General features: G+C 42.9%; 1 protein-coding gene across 8 annotated transcripts in view; it reads left to right on the top strand.

Annotated features, from left to right (window-relative positions):
• FIP1L1 (factor interacting with PAPOLA and CPSF1) overlaps positions 1-24,303 on the top strand; it is a 79,956-nt gene that overhangs the window by 19,899 nt on the left and 35,754 nt on the right. For 3 of the 8 annotated variants that reach the window (XM_026647934.2, XM_026647933.2, XM_026647935.2), the window contains 4 exons: positions 404-541; positions 2,354-2,461; positions 19,504-19,597; positions 20,699-20,852. In XM_026647934.2, coding sequence (XP_026503719.1) covers positions 404-541; positions 2,354-2,461; positions 19,504-19,597; positions 20,699-20,852 — 494 coding nt within the window. The remainder of the gene's footprint in view (positions 1-403; positions 542-2,353; positions 2,462-19,503; positions 19,598-20,698; positions 20,853-24,303) is intronic. The other 5 variants (XM_026647938.2, XM_026647940.2, XM_026647939.2 and 2 more) reach the window with 2 other exon arrangements.

The raw sequence follows: 24,303 nt of genomic DNA, 5'->3' as shown, positions 1-24,303 counted from the left end.
ATCCCAATGTTGGTATCTCATATAGTATTTTTTACATAGTTAATTTGGCTCCCAAAGTAGCCACCAAAATGTCTCTTGTTTACACTGCAGTATGGGCACTAACACACACATTTTTTCGAAATAAACAAAATTTAGAGTTGGAAAGCTAGAATAAAAACATCTCGGGGCTCCTGGCATCTAGTCCCCTCCCTGCAAGGTATCTCTTGCTTTCTTGCACTTGGTTGACACTTAGCATACTTTTCTTAAAAGTGGAGGAAATAACTTCATTACTGTAGTATTGTTCCACACCTCCCTGGCTTTAATATGTACTACTTGTGTCCTTCTCCCTTCAACTCTAAGCTTTACTGTGTTTGTGATTATGAACTTGGCTGTCTTTGGAGTTCATGACTCTACTTTGTTCTAGTTATCAAATGGTCCTGAAGAGCAATTCTGCTGGCAACTCAAAAAACCTGAAGGCATTTTATCATAGTATCGTAGACGTTACAGATGATGGCAGTGGAAATGTATTGAATCATCCAGTCCCACTCTTCCCCAATTCAAGGTTTTTTGCTATTCATTTTTTAGTACTATGTCAGGAGTAATTTTAAATATCCCAAAGAAGGGGGCTTCTATCATATTTTTGAAAGGCTGTTTAACAGGCAAATATATCTCTCTGTAAAGAAATCCTTGCTTGATATTCAGCCAAAATGTTCCCCTCCTGTTGCTCTGAGTTATACTCCATTGTACTAAACTAAATAGTTCTTCGCTGTGCTTGGGGCTTACACTGTTGAGATGTTGGTAGGTTATTTTCAAGTCCCTCCACCAACCTTTAAAAGTTATACTGTTTCTTGGATAAATAAACTTTCCTCGTTTATATATCCTTCCAGCCCCCTGACAATTTTTATTTCTCTTATCTGAATTACCTGTAGCTTGTCTCTATTGATAATGAGATTCCCAGACTGAACACAGTATTCCAGGTGTGATTGCTTTAGAACTGTGCAGAGTACCATTGTTGTTCCATGATATGATACCTTGTGTAACGCAGCCCATTATTGCATTGGTATTTTAAATACTTTAGATAGTGTTAATGAATTGCTACTAAATTAGACTTTTTAAAATATATATCCATTCAGCTTAAAATATGTGGGAAATGTTGGTAGTGTAGATATGGATTGCATATTCTATGGATGTATATTATATGAGTGTGCAGTTTTAGTTTAAGCACTGTATGTGTGTGTATTGAGATTGAATTTGTTACTTTGTAAGGAAAATCCCTGTGACATGCTGCAGATGGAATTAAAATTTCATGCCATGCCTCTTCCCTTTCCTAGTGTTCCCCTGCCTACTTTCATTTCCCCTCACATCCCTTATCTTTGAGTCTCAGCTTGCAGCTACCATATTCTGATTTTCCAGTGGTACTAACATCAGTAAACATTGTTTATTAATTAGAGGAGTTATTCTTGAGCAATTGGAGATGCACTCCTTTTCTTAAAGAGCCAAGTTTACTCCCCAACTTTTGATATCGTTGGGAGTAGAGATTGGAAATCAAACCTGGTTCCCTTGCATGGCAACAGAGAGCACAAATCAGCATGCCAGCATTTATATTTCTATCCATCCTTCCCCATCAGTACATGTTTAGAATAGGTGTGTATATTGTGTGTCTGTATTATATATAAACTTTGTTTAAATCATTGTAATTGCATGTCCTTATAATGGCAAAGCTGACTTTTTTTAGTATTTGATGTCTGCTATTTTAGGATACACTGAGTTATAAGTTGCCATGCCAAAAACAATGTTTCTTATAAGTGGTCAGATGAGACTTTGAAAGAAAAATATTTATAAATTATTATAAACAGCTTAGTTTTGGATCATTTGCAATGCATGCTTCTACTTAAAACATTTTTGGTAGAATACAGTAACAGCGGTACAAAGCTCATCACCACCACCACCCTCCCTGCACCCTTTTTGTATGTGAGGGAAGGTTACTCTGACTTTTTTTATTGCAAATTAGTGGGTTAATGAAAAAACTTGGAAAAACTATTTTAGATGTTCTTATCCCTTAAAATAAGAGAATTTTAACTAGGTACAAATTATTTCAGGTGGTAGGATTGCACTGCAATCCCAGTCTGATGTCACTTGTTAAAAATTCCCAGTGTAGTATGAGGCGCCAGCAATAGTGTTGTTTGTAAATTTGCTAGTAAAGCTTCTTGTCTCACATAAGAACTCCTGCTAGCTTTTAACAGTAGATGATATGCTGGGTGGAGGGAGTGGAAGAATGACAGTGGAAATGGGAGTAGGGAAGAGAAGAGGAGCTCAAAGAACAGAAAAGGTAGAGACACAAGAAAAGAAAGACCTAGAAAATTTATCTCACCAGAAACAGCACCTCTTCTCAGTCACAGACAAGCACTGCTTCCAGAAAAGCCAGTTCAGGCATCGGGAAGTGGCAGGAGCGATATGGGAGGGCCGAATCACCTGAATTAAGGTAAGAAAAACAAAAAAATTAGGGCACAAATCCTTATTTAACATTTTAATCCCTCCCTTCCCCCTCCGTCTCCCCATTTTTATTTTTTTATTTTTATTTTTTTGTGTGTCATTGGTGGGACATTGTCCCCCTTAGACAGATTTTTGGAAATCTACCTAGTCAGGGCTGCCATGTGGTTTCCTGGATATACTCTTGTGCCTAGATATTGCAGCACATATTTCCCCTTATTTGGGAGTCTGAAAACAGCTGGTGGTCTGACCACATAATACATGTGTGTGAAGCAAAAATTGAAAAGCATTTCATTTTAAAAATATTTTTTTCTCTAGTGTTTGAATTTAGAGCCTATTAATTGCTTCCATTCAATGGCTTATCAGCTAGAAAACACTACTACCCAAATAGCTTTTCCTCTAGTATGTAAATCAATAATAGTGGTCAGCCAGCAGCATGGAAACTGTTGTTCAAATGATACAAACAGAACTATCATTGGCTACTAAAAAGCTAAGAAGCAATTTTAGCCAGGTGGTAATAGGTTTTGTTTGTGGGGGTGGGGGGAGAATCATGAATGTACATCATATGAATACTCCAGTATAATGGAAGACTTCCATTTGATTGAATATCTTTAGTGATATCTCATCTATTTATAGCTCACTTACTAGGTTTATTTAGAAACTGCAGTATAAATATAATCATGTAGAAGGTTAAAGATTATTGAATAATAACAATATGTACTTTTGAAAGAACTAGAACATTATGGAAGTCATCTAATAGATGTCTAAATAACACAGTATTTAGTTAGAAATTTTAGCAGCTTGACAGAGACAGATAATTACAGGATGAGTCTTGTTCTGTCACTGGGCTAACTGTACCTCTGTCTGTTCTTTGGAGTCTTTGTGAGAGCACCACCTAGAGGTGTCAGGCCTTTGGCCTTTACCATTTCTGGGGTGGAATTCCATAGTTTGCCCACTGTCACCAGGATCCCTTGGGTATCAACCTAACTAATGCGGCAGGTCCTACTGGGGTATGACCCCGCAAGGTTTCTCTTTTAGGAGCCTGTGACAGCGTACGCTTGCAATAAGATGGAATCAGCTTCTTCAAAACAAAACATGATTTATTTTGCCCAAAGGGTACACAGTACTTAGATCAGTAGATATAAAATAAGAGGCCTTACATATATATTCCCTTGCCTAAGCTTAATCTCTCTACCCACAGCTCAGGTGGGTCTGGCTTATTTCCCCATCTCTGAGTTGGGAAAACCAGCCTACACTGCTTGTAGCCTTTTCCCTTTGTCTCTGAATGCATCCCCCTGTCAGCTTATTTTTCCCCCCACTGACAGCACCCAAGACCAGCTCACCCCAAAAATGTCTTCAATTCCTGCCAGCAGCACTTTTTTAACTGGTCACAGTCTTTTGATCTCAGTGATAGAAAGTGAAAAGTTCTAGCCTGGATGGAGCCAGCCAGCTAGGTAACTGCTCCTTCAGTTGATAGCCCAGCCATTGTGCGCTTAGCTGCTTTGAAGGCGTGTACCTAAAGCTAAATTATATCTGTTATTGTTTTACCTTTCCTGCTCAGTTCTGTAGCAGCCCCTTGTAACAGAGTGCACCCTGGGCCCCTCTGGTTTTGAACCCTGTTGCCCTCTTCAGTCAGGAACGCATCAGCTTGATGCAACACCAGTGTTCTTTATTTAAAGTTGTTTTACCACCACCACTTTCCACCTATGCATAGGTTTCGCAGACAACTTTGCCAAGTGCAGGCCTGGCCAGCAACAGACCAAGGCTCCCAACTCCCTCTGTGCCTGGCCTTTCTCTTCCGCCGAACCTTTATAGCCCTGGCTAATGAGGCTGGCAGGTGCTGCCCGTTACCAGGCAGACACAGGGCTATCCAGCCAGCCCCAATCCATTCCCCTTGATTGGGGCTGGAGTGGCAGGGGCTGATTAAGTGCTTCTCACTCAGCACCCTATCATACCCTTTTACAGCTCTCTGCATTGGGTCAGGCACCAATATAAAATTGAATAGGGAAACTATGATGTTTTACACATCATATTATTTAAAAAAACACCTGCACTACTTACAGCAAATATAAAGCAATGAAGGGAACCTCTTTGAACATATTGATAGCTAGATTGTGAACAGATTGAACATTTATGAAGAATATTTCAGACTAGCTTAACAGCCAGCTCACAGAAGCTTTAGGTCTTTGTAGACTATTCTGTTCTCACAGGTCATAGTGGAACATTTATAAAAATGGTATGTTTCAAACAGTCTAGGTATGAACTTGAACAGTGAAGTGTGGCATTTCTTGCATCTAGATTGTAAGGGATATAGCACATTTTTAGTAATATATAATGTAACTAACTCTCCATTACTTTTTTGGTAGTATTTTTATGTTGTTTATCCCTTGTCTGCTCTGTTAATTTTATTATTTTATGTTTCTAATGGATATTTCCATTAGGGGAAAAATGACTTGTCACCTTGACAGTCATGTTCTGCATGGTTCAGAGAAAAAGCACTGTAAGTGCCATAGAACATTGATCTGTGCTTGTTCATAATTAAATAGGTAAATACCTCAAATTACCTGAATTAGCATTGCAAGATTAAAGGGTGAAATATCAACTAGATTTGAAGTATGTCTGTTCAATAAATGTTGTACAGAATTGAACCTGGATTACTTTGTTACATTTGTTTGCTTACTTGTGCCCAACAATTAACAGCAAGTAAAACTGTCTCAACAAATCCCTTGTCCTTGTAAGGAGATACAGGGTAACAAAATGTACTTATGGAGGTAGGATAAGAAGAAACAAAGAAAAGCATTATTTTATTAGTTAATGGTTTCTAAAGCACTATGAAGATGAAGAGCAAAATATAAATGTACAGTTGGTATTGAGTAGCCTAGTCAATAATTGGTATCTTTCAGATTTTATTAGTTTATACATTTGGAAAAAGTTGAGTTTCTGTTAAAACACATTTCATTGTTCATAGTCTCATTTCTGGCGAAGGTATGAAGCGGTTTATAGCAGCTTGAAATTTCTTAAGAGTTGCATTTCTATTTTTTCTTAAAACCTAAACAAGTTCAGCATGCCATATAAGAGAGTCACTCTTTGAACTAGATTTCCTTGGAGAATAGGGATAGTGTAATTTGAATGGTTTATAAATAATCATTCTCTGCTTAGAATGGAACCATTCACTGTTTATTGCTGGAACATCATTCTTTTTCAAGTTTCAGAGTGTTAGCCGTGTTAGTCTGTATCAGCAAAAAGAACGAGGAGTACTTGTGGCACCTTAGAGACTAACAAATTTATTTGAGCATAAGCTTTCTTGGGCTAAAACCCACTTCATCGTATGCATGCAGTGGAAAATACAATCGGAAGATATCTATACACAGAGAACATGAAAAAATGGGTGTTGCCATACCAACTATAACGGGAGTAATCAATTAAGGTGGGCTATTATCAGCAGGAGGGAAAAAAACTTTTATAGTGATAATCAGGATGGCCCATTTCCAACAGTTGACAAGAAGGTGTGAAGTAACGGGAAAAAATTAGCATGGGGAAATAGTTTTTACTTTGTGTAATGACCCATCCACTCCCAGTCTTTATTCAAACCTAATTTAATGGTGTCCAGTTTGCAAATTAATTCCAATTCTGCAATTTCTCATTGGAGTCTGTTTTTTTGTTGGAGTATTGCAACTTTGAGGTCTGTAATTGAGTGACCAGGGAGGTTGAAGTGTTCTCCGACTGGTTTTTGAATGTTATAATTCTTGACGTCTGATTTGTGTCCATTTACTCTTTTGCGTAGAGACTGTCCGGTTTGGCCAATGTACATGGCAGAGGGACATTCCTGGCACATGATGGTATATATCACATTGGTAGATGTGCAGGTGAATGAGCCTCTGATAATGTGGCTGATGTGATTAGGTCCTATGTTGGTGTCCCCTGAATAGATATGTGGACAGAGTTGGCAACAGGTTTTGTTGCAAGGATAGGTTCTTGGGTTAGTGTTTTTGTTGTGTGGTGTGTGGTTGCTGGTGAGTATTTGCTTCAGGTTGGGGGGCTGTCTGTAAGCGAGGACTGGCCTGTCGAGTGAGGGATCATCCTTCAGGATAGGTTGTAGATCCTTGATGATGCGCTGGAGAGGTTTTAGTTGGGGGCTGAAGGTGACTGTCCATGTAGATAATACTCCTGGTGTGCATGTGCCCCATGTCTGCAAGACTAGATTCTTTCTGGCACGCAGGGTCCTTTGGGGCAGTGCCTGCACCCTACGTGCCTTTGGGGCATAAAGGGTGGAGCAAGCAAAATTGTCCTTCAATTCCTTCTTACTGCCCATGGCAGCAAGATGGAACCCTTTTAGCGTACACTTACATCTTGGTCTCATTAGGCTAGTTAGTAGTAGTTAGTTTAGTTTTATTTATGCCCATTGGCAAAAAAACCAAACCAAACTCTTTCCTAGTAGATTAGGACATATCCCCAGTACTGGAACTCAAGACACTATGACTGAATTAAAGTCTCCAGGTTTTAAAATTTGTCCCTCTTTGTGAGGTTGCTCTCCTGCTCAGTGATGGGCGCACTCTAGGTGTCTCTGGTACCTTGGCAAGGGGCATGTCTCTGACAAGCTTAATCTGGTGCTCCTTCTCCAAGAGGACACAGAAAGCAAGCGAGGCCTGCCTCGGGCTCTTTCTGCTGGAGTGCTCAGTGAAGAGCTTCTTCAAAGTCTGAGAAAAGGAACCCTTGAAGCCTGAACTCTCAGCTAGTGCTCCTGTGAGCAGTGGCTCTGCTGTGAGCTCCTGGGCTCATTTTTCAATTGAAGAGCTTGAACTCTTTGACTACTGAGAATTGAAGAGCAGTCAAGACCTCCTCTACCCAGTCATCAGAAAGGGATAGGAAGGAGCATCACTGCAAGGACAAATGTAGGCATAGGTCATCTTCTCTGGTGCTTAGTAAAATGAGACAAAAGGCCCATCATGCCTCTGTATTGGCTCTTGCCCTTCAGTAGAAAAGAGTTCACAGGCTAGATCCAAGTATGATGGATCCAAGTATGTTGGCTGGTCACTAAGAATCTGTGGTACAATCTTGAAACCAAGGTTCATACTCCTCCTAGTACTATTGACTTGGTACCAATGTCAGCACAGTACACTTGGTACTGATAACCTCGATGCCCATGACTCTGACGTTGACCTCCATGGTGCAGATGTTTCTAGCCCAGATTGTCAGTACCAAATGATCTCACGGTGACCCCATAACTGGAGTCACCCTTGCTGGACTCATCTGTGGTTAGAGGTGCATCTGCCTTGGTACCAACTACAGATACCAGCACAATACTGATGAGCTCTCCTGTTCAGATTGTGGATGGGATTTGAGTGTGCCCTAGGACACTAGACAGAGTAGCTCCCTCTTTGGAAAAAATATATTCATCCAGGCTTGTAACAGAGGGCACCTAGAGCGCAAGCATGGCTCCAACAGACATTGCTGGCCAAAAATAATCCACTCTTGCATGCATGGGGAATATGCTCACCCTGAGTAGAATCTACGTAGATAACATATCTCAAAGAATCCCAGTTACTATAAGGTAAGTAACTTAGGAGAGAACTTTTTCACTGTTTGTTTTTCAGGAAGTAGACAACAAATACAAAGTATGTTTTAAAAAGGAAGGATTTTGAACTGTTCAATTTGTATTAAAGAATTCGGTCAAGTAACACTTCTTGCAGCTTCCAATATATTATTTTAACTCCTCACTTAAAGTCATCCCGGTTAACGTTGTTTTGTTGTTACCTTGCTGATCAGTTAGGGAACATGCTTGTTTAAAGTTGTGCCATGCTCCCTTCTAACGTCGTCGTTTGGCAGCTGCCTACTTTGTCCACTGCTTGCAGGAAGAGCAGCCCGTTGCAGCTAGCTGGTGGGGGCTTGTAACCAGGGTGGACCGGCAGCCCCCCTATCAGCTCCCCACTCCCCTAAGTTCTCTGTGCTGCAGCCGCCCAGCAGGCTATCAATTGCCGGCAGTTCAGCTGTCCCTCCCCCCACTGCCATGTGCTGCTCCTGCCCTCTGCCTTGGAGCTGCTCCCAGAGACTCCTGCTTGCTGTGCAGGAGGGGAGGGGGGGACTAATATCCGGGTGTCCCCCTCCCCCCTGCTCCTGCACCCTGCTTGCCCCTTCTCCATATAGAGCAGGGAGGGGACACAGATGGAGAGAAACAGAGAGAGCTTGGGGCAGCATCTGCTGTTTCAACTTCCTGATCCACTTAAAAAGACAATGCACTTAAGAGTGGGTCAGCTTACTTAAAGGGGCAGTGTGCATCTCTCTCTCTCCCCCACACACAAGGTGTGTGTCTGTCTTTGTCTGCTATGCTGTCTCCCCTCCCACGTGTTCGTGCTGCCTTGTGTGAGAGGCTACATTAACAACAATGTGTTAACCCTTGAGGGCTCAGCCAAGTGCTAGTTCATCATTTAGCAGCAAGGCATTCCCTGAGAAATATCCTTCCCTCTTCCACCCCCTAACTTCACCATCTCGACCAAGCTTCACAATCATCATAGCTGTGAAGAGTATTAAATTGTTTGTTTAAAACATATACTGTGTGTATATCTGTATAATATATAGTTTTTTGTCTGGTGAAAAAAATTTCCCTGGAACCTAACCCCTCCTATTTACATTAATTCTTATGGGGAAATTGGATTCGCTTAACATCGTTTCGCTTAAAAGTTGCATTTTTCAGGAACATAACTACAACGTTAAGCGAGGAGTTACTGTAGTTACATGTGTACCTCTCTCCTACACAAAACAGACAAAGTTTACTGAATGGAGAAGGGGAGAAGAAAGTGAACAATCTGAGATAAGGAAAACAAGGTCCATGAGCCTTCATATCCCTCTTCTAGTATCTGGAAATCTACACTATGTTGTTTTGGACAGTGGTTGTATGTGTAAAGTATGTGATCTGGAGATCCACTCTCTGGTTCATTTATTTTTGTCAGAATGCTATCCCAGAACCACCCTATGCATTGACGTTCCTAGAATGTGGTGATAATTGCCAGCGCTCGCCTTGCCAGATATTCAACGTCAGCTGGTATCTCATGGACCTGTCTTGTGCTTTCACTAGGGGGTCTTGTATAACATGTAAAGATTTTAATTGCGTGAGTTTCAGCATAGTCTCTGAACGCAGACTGACTTCTAACTGGGCCAGTCTGCTTCCAAACTCTGCCTCCCAAATTTGCTTTTAGCGTGTAGGTGACTTAATTGTAAAATCTAGGAGCATGCTTTAAATAATCAAAACCTATTTAACTCTGATTTTTTTGAGCTGATTATCCAGTTTTTCATTCTTTGGATTTAAGGGTTGGTAATCCAAGACCTTTCATCAGATTATGTATTTTAATTGTAAATACTGGTAGATATTACTCTCCCTCTCCCCTCCACTTCCTTTCTTCCTTATATGCACATATACACACACAACACAAATAGACCTCTATTTTTGTCTAAGCACTATATATACACTATGCTTTTTATTCATATAGCATTCACCAGTTATATTTTGCCTTCACCTCCTTTTAGAAACACTGGTGTGATATATTGTTTGGGTTTTTGGCTTAGAAAATCAGCAAATAACTTCTGTGTATGAGGTGTAGTTTCTGTGTTGCCTGCAATTTCAGACCCGAATAGCTAGATCCTCCATTCTTTTCTTTTCACCCTACCTTCAACCCACTTGTTCCCAAAATGTTTCAATCTCTTGTATCTGTATTGACTAATGTCACTAAAAACATTCATATTCTGTTGATATGTTTTATTATGTAGTCTGGCAGCTTTATGGCATAATCTTGCAGTTTACTGTATGTAAGTAATGCTTGATTTTCACCTATGGTGATATGTTCTCATCCATTTGATTTAATGAATTTGTGTAAGACTGATAAGCTTAGCTTTATGGTAGATGAATGTCTGCTTTCCTCATGGAAGCATATAGTTTCTTCAGTTTCAATCTTTGCTTTTTCTGCCATATAAAACTAAAAAAAAAATACTTTTAGTTCCAAAAGTTAATTTTCCGGCTGGTTAGTAGTAGTAGCTTGGGGCCAAAGTAGTTGTGAATTGTGAAGCTGAGTAGACCTAAAGAGACTTTTATAAGAGACAGTCTATAAGTAGCTATGTGGGGAGCGGAAATTTGATGGTAGAGGGCTCTTCAATCTGGCAGACAAAGGTATCTAGCAGACAAAGTGGCCGGAAGTTGAAGCTTGACAAATTCATGCTTGAAATAAGATGCACATTTCTAACAATGAGGGCAGTTAGTTGTTGGAACAACTTACTAAGTTTTGTGGTGGATTCTCCATCACTGGCAATTTTAAAATCAAGATTGGATGTTTTTCTAAGAGATATGCTGTAGTTCAAACAGGAATTAATTAAAGGAAGTCCTGTGGCCTGTTATGCAGAAGGGCAGACAGAGTCAGTTATCACAATGCTCCCTTCAGGCCTTAGAATCTATGGGTATGTCTACACTACGAGGGTAGTTCGATTTCACTTAAATCGAATATGTGGAATCGATATTACAAAGTCGAACTTGTGTGTCCACACTAAGGACAGTAATTCGACTGTGTGAGTCCACACTAACGGGGCAAGCGTCGACATTGGAAGCGGTGCACTGTGGGCAGCTATCCCACAGTTCCCGCAGTCCCCGCTGCCCATTGGAATTCTGGGTCGAGCCGCCAATGCCTTCTGGGTAAAAAAATGTGTCGAGGGTGCTTTTGGGTAACTGTCGTCATCCGTCCGTCACTACCGCCCTCCCTCCCTCCCTCCCTCCATCCTTGAAAGTGCCGGCGGGAAATCAGTTCGCGCACTTTTCTGATCTGTGACAGCGCGGACGCCACAGCACTGCGAGCATGGATCCCGCTGCTACCATCGCTGCAGTTGTGGCCGTTCTCAACGCCTCGCAGCTTATCATACACCTTTCCCTGAGGCAGATGCAGAGAAATGAGGAGAGGAGGCTACGGCACCGCCGTGAGGGCCTGAAGTCGGAGAGTAGCACAGAGCTGTCAGAAACCACGAGACCCAGCGCCGAGGACATCACGGTTGCAATGGGGCATATGGATGTTGTTGAACGGCGATTCTGGGCCCGGGAAACAAGCACGGACTGGTGGGACCGCATAGTGCTTCAGGTCTGGGATGAATCCCAGTGGCTGCGAAACTTTCGCATGCGGAAGGGGACTTTCCTCGAACTTTGTGAGTTGCTGTCCCCTGCCCTGAAGCGCAAGGACACCCGGATGCGAGCAGCCCTGACTGTCCAGAAGCGAGTGGCCATAGCCCTCTGGAAGCTTGCAACGCCGGACAGCTACCGGTCAGTCACGAACCACTTTGGCGTGGGCAAATCTACCATGGGGGTTGTTGTCATGCAAGTAGCCAAGGCAATCGTGAAGGTACTGCTGTCAAAGGTAGTGACCCTGGGAAACGCGCAGGCCATCATAGATGGCTTCGCCGCGATGGGATTCCCAAATTGCGGTGGGGCTATAGATGGGACTCACATCCCTATCCTGGGACCGGACCACCAGGCCAGCCAGTACATCAACCGAAAGGGCTACTTTTCAATGGTGCTGCAAGCACTGGTGGACCATAGGGGACGTTTTACCAACGTCAACGTTGGATGGCCGGGCAAGGTTCATGACGCTCGGGTTTTCAGGAACTCTGGTCTGTTTAGACGGCTGCAGGAAGGTATTTACTTCCCGGACCACAAGATAACTGTTGGGGATGTAGAGATGCCTACAGTGATCCTCGGGGACCCAGCCTACCCGCTAATGCCCTGGCTCATGAAGCCCTATACTGGCGCCCTGGACACAGAAAAAGAACTGTTCAACTACCGGCTGAGCAAGTGCAGAATGGTGGTGGAGTGTGCTTTTGGCCGTCTCAAGGGGAGATGGAGAAGCTTACTGACTCGCTGTGATCTCAGCGAAACCAATATCCCCATTGTTATAGCAGCTTGCTGTGTGCTCCACAATCTCTGTGAGAGCAAGGGGGAGACCTTTATGGCGGGGTGGGAGGTTGAGGCAAATAGCCTGGCTGCTGATTACGCCCAGCCAGACAGCCGGGCGATTAGAAGAGCCCAGCGGGACGCGCTGTGCATCCGGGAGGCTTTGAAAGCCAGTTTCCAGACTGAGCAGGGTCACCAGTGACTTTTAAGTTTGTGGACACAGAAGCTGAACTTGCCCCCGTTTCTTTACCCAGTTACCGTTGACTATCCTTTCCAGTTACATACCCCCTTCACCCCCTTCCCAAAAAATAAAATCTGTTCTGTTTTGTTAATGAACACCGTTGTCTTTATTACTGTTTTCGCGGGAATGTTTTAAACCTGGGACGCAGACTGTGGCGGGGGGCGGGTTTAGTGTTGTGATGCAAATGATGCTTCTAAACTCCAGGAATGACAGGCTCCGCAGTGGTGCACTGGTTGTTTCAACAGAGCCTGCCAGCCCTCCTGGGCGGGACAGCGTGTATGTGTCGGCTATGTGACTGTCTGGCAGGGGGAGGATGGTTACAGCTCCCCTGCTGCGCGGCTCTGTGATCCAGGGTAAGGACCGCTGCATTAGATCTGTAACTGCCCTCCCCCGCCACAAAGTCACAGAGCAACACCCCCTCCCCCCCCAGAACATGAAAACCACCTCCCAGACTGACCAGGGTAACTAGTCACTGCACTGTGTATGTGCCCTGCTGCTGGACCTGCCCCCGCCTCTGTACCCTGCTAAAGGTGACTGTCCTGTCCAATTACCAAGCCCCTTCCCCCCCTTCAGACAGACTCTTCTCCAAAAGAACAGGATGGAAACAGTAATGAACAGAAACGTATTTTTTATTAACAACCACACATGGAACGGGGGGGTGAAACTTGGACGGGGTCTTGTGTGAGGCGGGTAGGAAAGGACTTTTCAAATTTTGGGGAATGAGAGCCTTCTAGTGCTAGAGCAGTCTGCAGGGGTGGAGTGAAAGTTTTCACGGCCCCTGCCGCCCCTCCGTGTTTGGACTTTGGGTGAGGGGGGTATGGGACTTGGTGGCGGGGCAGGGCGGTTAGAGAGAGACTGCAGCGGGGCTCTCTCCTCCTGCCTCCGGTCCTGCAGAACATCCACAAGGCGGCGGAGCGTGTCCGTTTGCTCCCTCATTAGTCCAAGCAGCGTTTGAGTCGCCTGCTGGTCCTCCTGTCGCCACCTCTCCTCCCGTTCCATGTTTGCCCGGTGCATTTGTGACAAGTTCTCCCTCCACTGTGTCTGCTGGGCTGCCTGGGCTCGGGAGCATCCCATTAGTTCAGCAAACATGTCTTCCCGTGTCCTCGTCTTCCTCCGCCTAATCTGCGCTAGCCTCTGGGAATGTGAGGCCAGGCTGGGTTGGGAGACAGTCGCAGATGTGGCTGTGGGAATTGGAAAAAGGGAGTGAATTCCTGAGACAGATAAATGTAGTTGTGAACAAAGAACTTTCTCTGTGAACAAGACCATGCACTGCACCTATCACATGCTCACTGAGGACAAGGTCGAATTTTTGGCCCTCGCCTACAGTGCCTGCGGTCTTGCAGTGGCGATCTGAGAAGCGGGGCAGGACACCGGACTTTGTGTAGCTGGCAAACATGGTAAGCCGTAGACTTGTGGCTGCTTAAAACTTTAATAGTAGCACTGGCCTCCTTTCACATTGAAAGCAATGCGAGTCTCTGCTGGCAGCAATCCTGCAAGCATGAACTCTGTCCCTGTCCCACCCCCTTGCGGCTGTAAACCGCGTGGCTGTAAACCGGCGGTTACAGTTCTGTAAAGGAACGGGCAAGCAGTCCCAATACTAACTTTTCCCTACCTAATTCAGAGCAGGGCGTCATGAGCGACATCACCCTGCTGAGGATCTCGGAGTGCCAGAGGGAAAGGATGCTTCGAGAAAGCATGCAGAAACCAGGGCCGTATGCCGCCATGCTCTGCAGGCCAATGATACCGGAGTACCTGATTGTGTCGTGGCGCGGAAACGTGTCCTACCACGGAGGGCCCAATAAGATCGCCCTACCCAGGAACTTGATGAACAGGCTGGAAAAGTACCTCCATGAGACCTACGAAGAGTTCTCCCATGAGGATTTCGCGTCTATCCCCGGCCATATTGACCGGATTTTGGCATAGGTGCACTGGGACTAAAGAGTGGAGCGTCTTGGGCAGCAGAATCATGAATAACCGGACATTGTTAATTTTTTTTTAAATAGTTGGGTCGAAATAGTGAAGCGCCTAAGGCAGAGAAATCATGAGAAACCCTTTGTTAATATTGTAAATATTCCAGTTTTGTTGCACATAAATGTTTAGATGTTTAAAGCACTTTAGGAAAAATACATTGTTAATATTATAAATATTCCAGTTCTGTTAAAAATAAATGTTTACATGTTTAGAGCACTTACTGCTTGATCCTTCCCCTGAATCTGTGTCTGGGATAACGGCTGGGGACGGTTGGTAGGGGATCTCTGTAAGGGTGATGAAGATATCCTGGCTGTCGAGGAAATCAGTGTTGTAAGCGCTGTCGACTGCCTCGTCCTCCTCATCTTCCCCGTCTGCTAACATGTCCGAGGAACCGGCCGCGGACAATATCCCATCCTCAGAGTCCACGGTCAGTGGTGGGGTAGTGGTGGCGGCCGCACCTAGGATGGAATGCAGTGCCTCGTAGAAATGGGATGTGTGGGGCTGGGATCCGGAGCGTCCGTTTGCCTCTTTTGTTTTTTGTTAGCCTTGTCTCAGCTCCTTGATTTTGACGCGGCACTGCGTTGCATCCCGGCTGTATCCTCTCTCTGCCATGGCTTTAGAGATCTTCTCGTAGATCTTTGCATTCCGTCTTTTGGAGCGCAGCTCGGAAAGCACGGACTCATCTCCCCACACAGCGATGAGATCCAAGACTTCCCGATCAGTCCATGCTGGGGCCCTCTTTCTATTCTGGGATTGCACGGCCATCTCTGCTGGAGAGCTCTGCATCGTTGCCACTGCTGCTGAGCTCGCCACGATGTCCAAACAGGAAATGCGATTCAAACTGCCCAGACAGGAAAAGGAATTCAAATTTTCCCGGGGTGTGGCTGGTCAGAGCATCCGAGCTCGGACTGCTGTCCAGAGCGTCAACAGAGTGGTGCACTGTGGGATAGCTCCCGGAGCTATTAGTGTCGATTTCCATCCACACCTAGCCTAATTCGATATGGCCATGTTGAATTTAGCGCTACTCCCCTCGTTGGGGAGGAGTATAGAAATCGAATTAAAGAGAGCTCTATGTCGAACTAAATAGCTTCGTGGTGTGGACGGGTGCAGGGTTAAGTCGATGCAACGGCGCTAAATTCGACATAAACGCCTAGTGTAGACCAGGCCTATGACTCTGTCTCCAAAAGTCCTCTAATAGTGTTGATTTTTGAATTATTCCTGTTTTTCTCTCAATATGCTCTAAAGCTCTGTTTAATACCACTCTTAAATAATTCATGCTTTTTGTGACCCCATGTAAATTGCTAGTTCTTAAAAACCAGAAGGATGGCAGAATGTAAAAGGTAGAAGAATTTCCATTTGAACCCAATTGGCTGATATTATTCTAAGTACTGCAGTGTTCTGTTACTTGTCTGGTTTACTAGTAGCTGGGTCTTTAACTAGTAATAGAGAATTGTCTGTATATATATAGTATAGACTTGCATTCAGTCTCCATGATTTGATACCTTGTGACACACTTTCTTTCCTTATTGCTGTCATTAAAGATTCTAATACTAAAGAGAATAAACCAGAGAAAAGAGGCAGCCTTGTCTACTCCCTGTTTCCAATTCACAAAATACATGCAAAAAAATTAGGTTGGAGTAAAATAAGAGCAACATATTGAAAGACAAAATGTTAAAATTCTCAAACTGTTTCACAGCTGTATCACTTCATAAAGGGAGAGAGCGAGACTAGGACCCTTGCCACAGTGGGGGTGAGAAGAAAAATGGGAACTCAGACTCTTTGGACTCCTGCTTCTAAAATGAAAAATATGTGTCAACATCTCTAAGGGACTGGAATTGCTATATTCTGTTTAGTCTGTGTTTCCTCTTTTAAATGTATTTTTAGAAGACCTTGTCTTTCTTCTACCTCAGAACTAGTTTCCTTTAGTTTTAGAAGTCCTCTCCAAAATGCAGACCTTTGGGAATTATTTGAAGCTCAGTGAAAATGAGTAGTCCTGGTTTCGTGAAGGGCCATTACCTCTCCATTATCAGAGCAGTATATCTTATGAGAACATTTTAAAACATCTCAGATTTGAAAGCATGTAGTGAAACACATCTGAGGAAAGAGTACAGAGGTAGGGGAGTATTAGTATGATGCTGAAAGTAGATTAGTTAACTTCATGAGACAGTGAAGAAAAGTCTCTTTGCTAGCATAACTTGTATGCTTTATTAATAATTTGCACTTATATGGTGAGTTTCATATGAGGATTTCAAAGAGCATTATAAACACTGAATCTCTCAAAGCATTGTTAAGTAGTTAGGGGATATATGTACGACATTTAAACTGCGCCTGAAGTGGTGACATGTGGAAACTGTTTACTGGCACAGAGCAATAGTATATGACAGCTTAGAACTGGAAGGGACTGGATTAGCCAAGTGAAATTTCAGGAGGAATTGGGTAGGCAGGGTGCAGTTACTGGAGCTAGAATTTGCTTAAGGTACCAAGATTAATACCTTCTGCTCTAACACAAATACCACAGATTCTTTAACAACCATGTCTCTTTTTTCTATTATGTTGTGTTAAAAAAAATTCTTAAATGAATGATTTTTCAAACAAAGCTACTGTACATGACTTTTGTATTGCTATTTAAGGTACTTGGAAAATTTGTCAATCAGTGGAATTCCGAAATGTATTGTCTCATCTCTATCTCAAATCTCTATGTGATTGTGATCCATTCCTCTATGACAAAAAGGATGGTTGAGGTGGTGAGAGATCTTCAGTAATATAAAGTGACAAAAAAATGCAGAAAATCTCTGAGTGGATGTAGAGTAGAACTTGGGTCAAGACCCACTGGTGGTTCATGAGTAAGGCTTTGTGTTTGTCACAGAGGTCACGGATTATGCGCCTTTCCGTGATTTCTGCAGTGGCCTATGCCGCTGGCTCAGGAGCCATCTGAGCAGCTTGGCCAGCCCCTGGGCCAGTCGCACCAGCTGCTGCTGGGGCAGTCTTGGGCCCCCATCCCCCAGCAGCAGGAGTTCGGCCTGGGGATTGGGGTGTGGGGCAGTGCTTACCTGGGGGGAGCCCTACCCGGAAGGGCGACAGGAACTCAGCTCCTAGCTCCACGTGCTGCCTCCGCCCGCATGCACCGCCCATGCAGCTCCCATTGGCTGTGGTTCCCAGCCAATGGGAGCTGCAGAACCAGAGCTTGGGTCAGAGTAGAAGCAGCAGGTGGAGCTAGCAGCTGGAGGTCGCCACTTCCCAGTTGCCGGGTAGGGAACCTGCTCCAGTCCCGCCAACCCCCTCCCCCAGCCCCTGCGGCGCCCCCTGGGCTGCGACCCCCGCCCCCCCACCGAGTACCCATGGTGCCCCCAGGGCTGCCCCCACCAAGTTTTAGTTAGGGGTATATAATAAAAGTGATGGACAGGTCACGGGCCATGAATCTTTGTTTACTGCTCGGGACCTGTCCGTGACTTTTACTAAAAATACCTGTGACTAAAACGTAGCCTTATTCATGAGGAGGTGACCACTAGGTTGCACCTCTCAGGTTGAAGTGGGTGGAAACAGCAAAATCCCTTGGACACTAGGCCCAGCAGGAACAAATGAAGTTGATGGTAGCAGAAACTTGGCTCCCTTCTACTACTCTTTCTATTGAAACTGCCATTCCACTCCACACCTCTGCCTTCATTTCAGCTCTGGGGGCAGCACCACTTCAAGAAACTGTGTAATTGGTTCCACAGCTGCTTACTAGTGCTGTTGGACCTGACTGTTGTGGAGGCAGGAAAGGGAGAAGTACTTACATCAGTCCCCCCACCTACCTGCACTCAAAACCAGTTATGGGTTTATACTCTGAATCAGTCCTTAGAATCATAAATATTTGTCATTTGGGCAATAAACTATGGATGGATTTTGGATCCTGGGTGAAAAAAGGTTGAGACGCACTAGGGGTCAGTGGCTGCCAAAAACAAAAATTAAAACAAAGTCTGTCGAGAGGCTTGAGTTCAGCTTTATCCTACTATTAATTTCTTTGTTAGTAAAGGCAAACCCAGGAAGGAGTTAAGTGTTTGCCTCTACTTTGTTTTTTAGGGCAGTTAGGCAGCTCCTTGCATATTACATTTCTACATTTTGGGAAACAGATACCAAAGGATAAGTGGCCGGGTCTAAGTGGCTTCTGAGTTTCAGGCAGACCTATCAACTCAAGAACAGAATCCAGGTCTCTTGGCTTCTAGTACCCTATTCCATTTGACGTTACCCACTAAATGATATGTTGCTATGTCTAGATGTTGCAGAAGCCCAAGGATAATGGGTGATTTCATGTAATATGTGCTGCAATATCTACAGTATGCACAGTATGCTAACCGTTTTTATCAGTGCCTTATTATTTACCTTGTCATTCTCTCCATCTTCCATGGACCATTACAGGTATAGTTTGTGCAGCCTCAAGTCTAAATTTCCTGTGTTTTGATAGTTTCCTGTAACACTCTTTTTTAAATTGCATTTGCTAATTTTTATAGAATTTCTCTGAGAATACGCTTTTCTTGTTACATGTTACAGTACTCTTTAATTCCAATGTTGCCGATCTTTTTCTTTTAACATAGGCAGAAACATATGGCTGTTTACTTAGGGAAGTGGGAGTGGAATGTGGAAACATTCACCCTTTATTCTTGAGAAGGCTGTACTGCTCCTTTCCTTAATTCTAAAGAAACAAGAAAGCTGACGTTATAAGATTCAATAAATGAAACATGTTTTTAGGATCTAGCATTCTGCAGAAACCTTATGTGACTTGTAAATAGCTTTTGTACAGAGGAAGGAGCTTATGGACTTTAATTGATTCATATATTATTTGCCTATGCTGTTTAATTTGCTTGTTCTAAGCTTTGTAAAAGTCCTTTAGTACTTTTTGATTATTCCGTTTTGTCCTGTGTTGCAGGAGATTGTCCGGTACAATAGATGTGATTGGACAGACCATCACTATCAGCAGAGTGGAAGGAAGGCGGCGTGCCAATGAAAATAGCAACATACAGGTTTCGTATTGCAGATTTTCACATGTTGTGTCACTGACCAAAGAGGGGCTTTTTTTTCTTTCACCTTATCATCTGAATAAATAATTCTAAACTGCATGGATGAATGATGATAATATGAACAACCAAGGAAAAGGAACAAATATCATTTAAAATTAATGTGTTATATTTAACTCCAAGAAACTTTTTTCTCTGTGAAATCCAAATTGATGATGATCAAAAGAAAACATTTTAATGTACTTTTTAGTAAAAAGCAGCAGTGGTCCGACTTCTTTGCTGACTTACACCCCAGGCAGCTACATTGACTTAATCGGGCCTGTATGGGGGTGGTGGTGTGTGCGTGCATGTGTGTGTCTCTGTAAACACACACATATATTATAAATATAAATGTCAATTTTATGGCCAGGGTGGTTGTTATATTGAAAATAGTAATCTGCCACGCATGCCTGCCCCCCAAATGACACTGATGTTAAAAAGAAGTGAGGAGAGTTTTCTTAATATGCAATTTAAGAAATAAAAATCTGACTTAAGGCATAAATGGCTTGTAATGAAGGGAGACATTTTAATGAATTTCTGTGTCACTGTTCTACTAGCTCACACTATGTAATAAGAAATTTTAGTGTTTGTGGTCCCAAATTAAATTAAATTTGATTTTTGAAGGTAATCAGGGTTTTTATTCTAATTTTTCCCTCCATGGCATCACTATATGGCAGAATTAAAGTTTTTGGGTGCTCTAGCTGTATTCCTATGCTTTCGCATGTTCAGGTTAAATTTAAAAGAAATCCTAAGTCTGAATTACCTGAATGTAATAATTACAATTTTCTTGTAATATTTTTTACTCTTAAATTACTAATATGTAGCCTCAACCCTAACTCCAGCTTCATGTAGTTTTTTTTAATCTAGGAATTCAAAATGTTCTTTGTTTTTAATATTTAGTTTGGTTCATAAAAAGCTTTTTTTTTTTTTTTTTTTAAATGTATATTCCTTACATATCTATTTAAGAAGATATTTTGTATGAATGGAAAGAACTAGAAAGAGAAGAAAATTATATTTTCCAACCCATCTCTACATAACAATTGTAACTGTAGATTTCATATCTTACAGGTTCTTTCAGAAAGATCCAGTGCTGATGTAGACAGTTTTACCAAGCCACCTCCATTTTTCCCTCCGGGAGCTCCACCTACCCACCTTCCACCACCTCCTTTCCTCCCACCCCCTCCAACTGTCAGTACCGCTCCTCCTCTGATTCCCCCACCAGGTAAATACAGTATGTTTTATAGAATGATTGAAACAGGAATGTGATGTTTGAAATGATTTTTTTTAAAATGCGTTAGATCCTAAATTACTTGTATTTGAAATCCTAAAAGAGATTTTTCAGAACGTTCCTGCTCCCTCCCTTCCCCCATTCAGAATTAAACTGGGAAGGCTAAGACTGAAATCTGTTTTTACATCCTCAGTACTTATAAACTACAGACCTGGATACTATAGAAATAGCTAAAACAGGGAGATTATCAAATTTTGAGTCTTCCATCCTTGAAAGTGCCCTTTTAAGTCAGACGCTTTTGTTCTGAATATTTTGCTATTGTTAATATTGCAGAGGTATGTTTTAAAGAGGAGCTATGGATGGCAAAAGAACTAGAGGGGATAATACTAAAAGTTCAGTGGGGCCAGGTGAGGAAGTTCTTGAGCAGAGGAGCAGCTGAGTGGGAGCTTATTAAGATGGGAAAGGTATACTACTCATGGGGAGAGAGACTGATTCAACGTGGAGCCAGAGAAGTGCACACTTTTTTTTTCTTAGCTTCCCCATTGCACTTTACCTTCTCCACTGCCCCCACTGCTGAGCTGTTTTCTTTCCCTTCTGTGGCCTTGCAGAGATCCCACTCAGCCACTCCTTTGCTTAATTGTTTCCCCTGCTGTCTGGTGCTCTTCTAGAATCCTCCCTTCTAATCTTCTCTGCACATGAACTGGATGGGGATAACTGAGGTAGAGGCAGCACCCTTCCTTTCTGCAGTGTTTTTTTGGCTTTTCCATGGTCTGGGTCCTTCTCTTGGAAGAGGATGCCAGTGCAGCTGCTGCTGGCGACCTTTAGGATTGTCAGCTCCTGATCCCTGGAAAACAGAATCCTTCTCAATGGCCTGCATCTAGTAAATTGTGCAACCTAGGGGAGATAGAGGAGAAAAAGTTAAAAATAAAATCCTTCCCCTGCTGTGTGTGTGTGTGTGTGTGTGTGTGTGTGTGTGTGAAATTATAGGTAAAAATAAAATGTAGAAATACGAATTTGATGAGAGAATGCTACTGTTCTGGAGCCTTTGTAAAAGTTATGTTATTGTTAAAAACAGAGCTAATCAAACTTTCAACTTTAAAGTGACCTTTTCATTAAATTAATGTGTACAACTCATTGGAAGGAGTTTGAAAATAATTATCTTCTTTATAATGGTGGAAAGGATCAGAGTTACATACTATAAAAGTTAGGCTGATCTCCCTTTTTTCCCTCCTAAGTGAGATGATGATGTTATGTAGGTGTACTGTAATGTTTTTATAAAACCTTTCACATGTCGAGAATAGGCATTTAATGAAATATACACACGTGTTGCAGATCTGTCAAGCAGGTTTGGCTTTAGTCTTATGTTTTACAGACAGGTTTATGACATGCACTTGTTCAAAAAGTCTCCTTCAACATCCTTCCGTGCTTCGAGTAATTTGAAAATAACCATTAAGAGCTGTGGCTTTGGCTCCTCCAGTCCTGTGCTTTAATTGTGCTGCTGCCAGCTCTTTATCTTCAAAGCTTTTACTAAAATAGAATCTGCCATCCCTCCTAGGTTCAGTGGGGAAAAAATCCACTGTTGTTACCTAATATTAACTGGGACTACTTGCCAGAAAATTTAAGTACTCCAAATATAAAACATCCTCCAGAAGCCCCTTTGAAAAAGGATCCTGCTTTGAAGTTCTGTCTCTTGTACTGTATTCACTTACTCTCTTGTGATGCAAATGCCTTTTGAGGAAAAAGTACTACCGGTAATATTGTTCAGAAAGCTGAACCTGGAAAACTATGAAATACTCCTAGAAAAGTCACTCTAATTGGCTGTGGTAAAAGGTATGTTTTTTTAATTTGCTAGGATAATTGAAATCTGGGAGGAAATATATTTAGGTGCTGTTGTGATAGTTTTAAAGCTTATTACCTTTTTCTTTTTAATATTGCATTTTAAAAAGATGCCATTTATACATTTATGATGTTACAAAAGTATTTTTACATTGTTATATTCTCATTCAAGCATGCCACATAATGTTAAAGGTATTACTGAATCTTAGTGACAGCACATTGTGGCCCTGCTCCCCTTTAGTGGAATCTGTAACATTTTGTGAAGATTTTACACACTTGGACTGAGTTGGGTGGTTAAAGGTAGGGTCCCAAAAAAGTGCTGGAAGTACATTAGGTCATCTCTTCAGACTAGCCTTCAGGTCAAGTCAAGCACTGCAAGGAATGAATCCGTGCTTCAATGCTATCCTCTCTCAAAAGAAATCATTGGCTAACCATTTTGTCCTAAGAGTATCTTTTTAAACATTGTGTTCATCAGAGATAAGGGACTAGAGTGTCCCTCGTGCTAATTACCTGATTCTCCTGATATTATGTTACACATTTTTGACATTGGAAGGTATGGAAGGTAAGGTAGGAGATAACTTTCTGTCTAGATCAGGGGTTCTCAAACTTCATCGCACCGCGACCCTGTTCTGATAACAAAAATTACTACACGACCCCAGGATGGGGGACTGAAGCTTGAGCCCGCCTGAGCCCCGCCACTCCGGGTTGGAGGGCCAAGGCCCGAGCCCCACCACCCTGGGCAGCGGGGAGGGGAGAGGGCAAAGCTGAAGCCTCTGTGAGCTTCAACCCTGAGCTTGGGGCCTATAACTCAAGCCCTGACGCCCAGGGCTGCTGAAGCCCTCTGGCCACAGCCCTGGGCGGTGGGGCTCGTGCTTCAGTTTTGGCCCCGGGCCCCAGCAAGCCCCATTAAAACAGTGTTGTGATACGCTTTCAGGTCCCAACCCACAGTTTGAGAACTGCTGGTCTAGATCTTTTCACTTGGTGTCTGCTATCTTGAAATAAAGAAGAACTGCTATGCTAACACCAAATAGATTCCAGTCCATTATTTAAAGGGACATAACAAATACAGGTCGGTCTCATCTTACGCTGGGGTTACGTTCCGCAGTCAGCGCGTAAAGCGAAAACCGCGTATAGTCAAAATGACCCTTGAAAATCCCTTAAATCACCCATAAAGTACAATTTTGTGTCTACAACCCTGTACAGTACTATGTATTGTATACAGCAATGTACAGTATATAATAGACTACATATGCAAAATATAATTTTAAAGTATTTTTAATAACATAAGAGAGACAGAAGAATGAAAGAATAAAAAATGAAAACAGTACAGTACTGTAAACCTGAACAGTCACCAGTCATCCTGGATATTCTTGCTAGTCTTGTACTGTACACACTCCAATGATTAGTCTTCCTCTTCCCCTGACAACACTATTATTGAGTCGTCAGGGCTTGATGTCGATCCAGGAGACGACGGGCCAGGCTTGGGTGACAGAGAGCGAGTCGTAGACGAAGTGGTTGGCTCTGCAAAAAGAACAGGACTACTTGTGGCACCTTAGAGACTAACAAATTTATTAGAGCATAAGCTTTCGTGGGCTACAGTCCACTTCTT

This window comes from Terrapene carolina, unplaced genomic scaffold (assembly GCF_002925995.2).
Source record: "Terrapene carolina triunguis isolate 2854851 unplaced genomic scaffold, T_m_triunguis-2.0 Scaffold66, whole genome shotgun sequence".
Taxonomy (NCBI): domain Eukaryota; kingdom Metazoa; phylum Chordata; order Testudines; family Emydidae; genus Terrapene; species Terrapene triunguis.
This window is presented reverse-complemented; position numbering and strand designations above follow the sequence as displayed.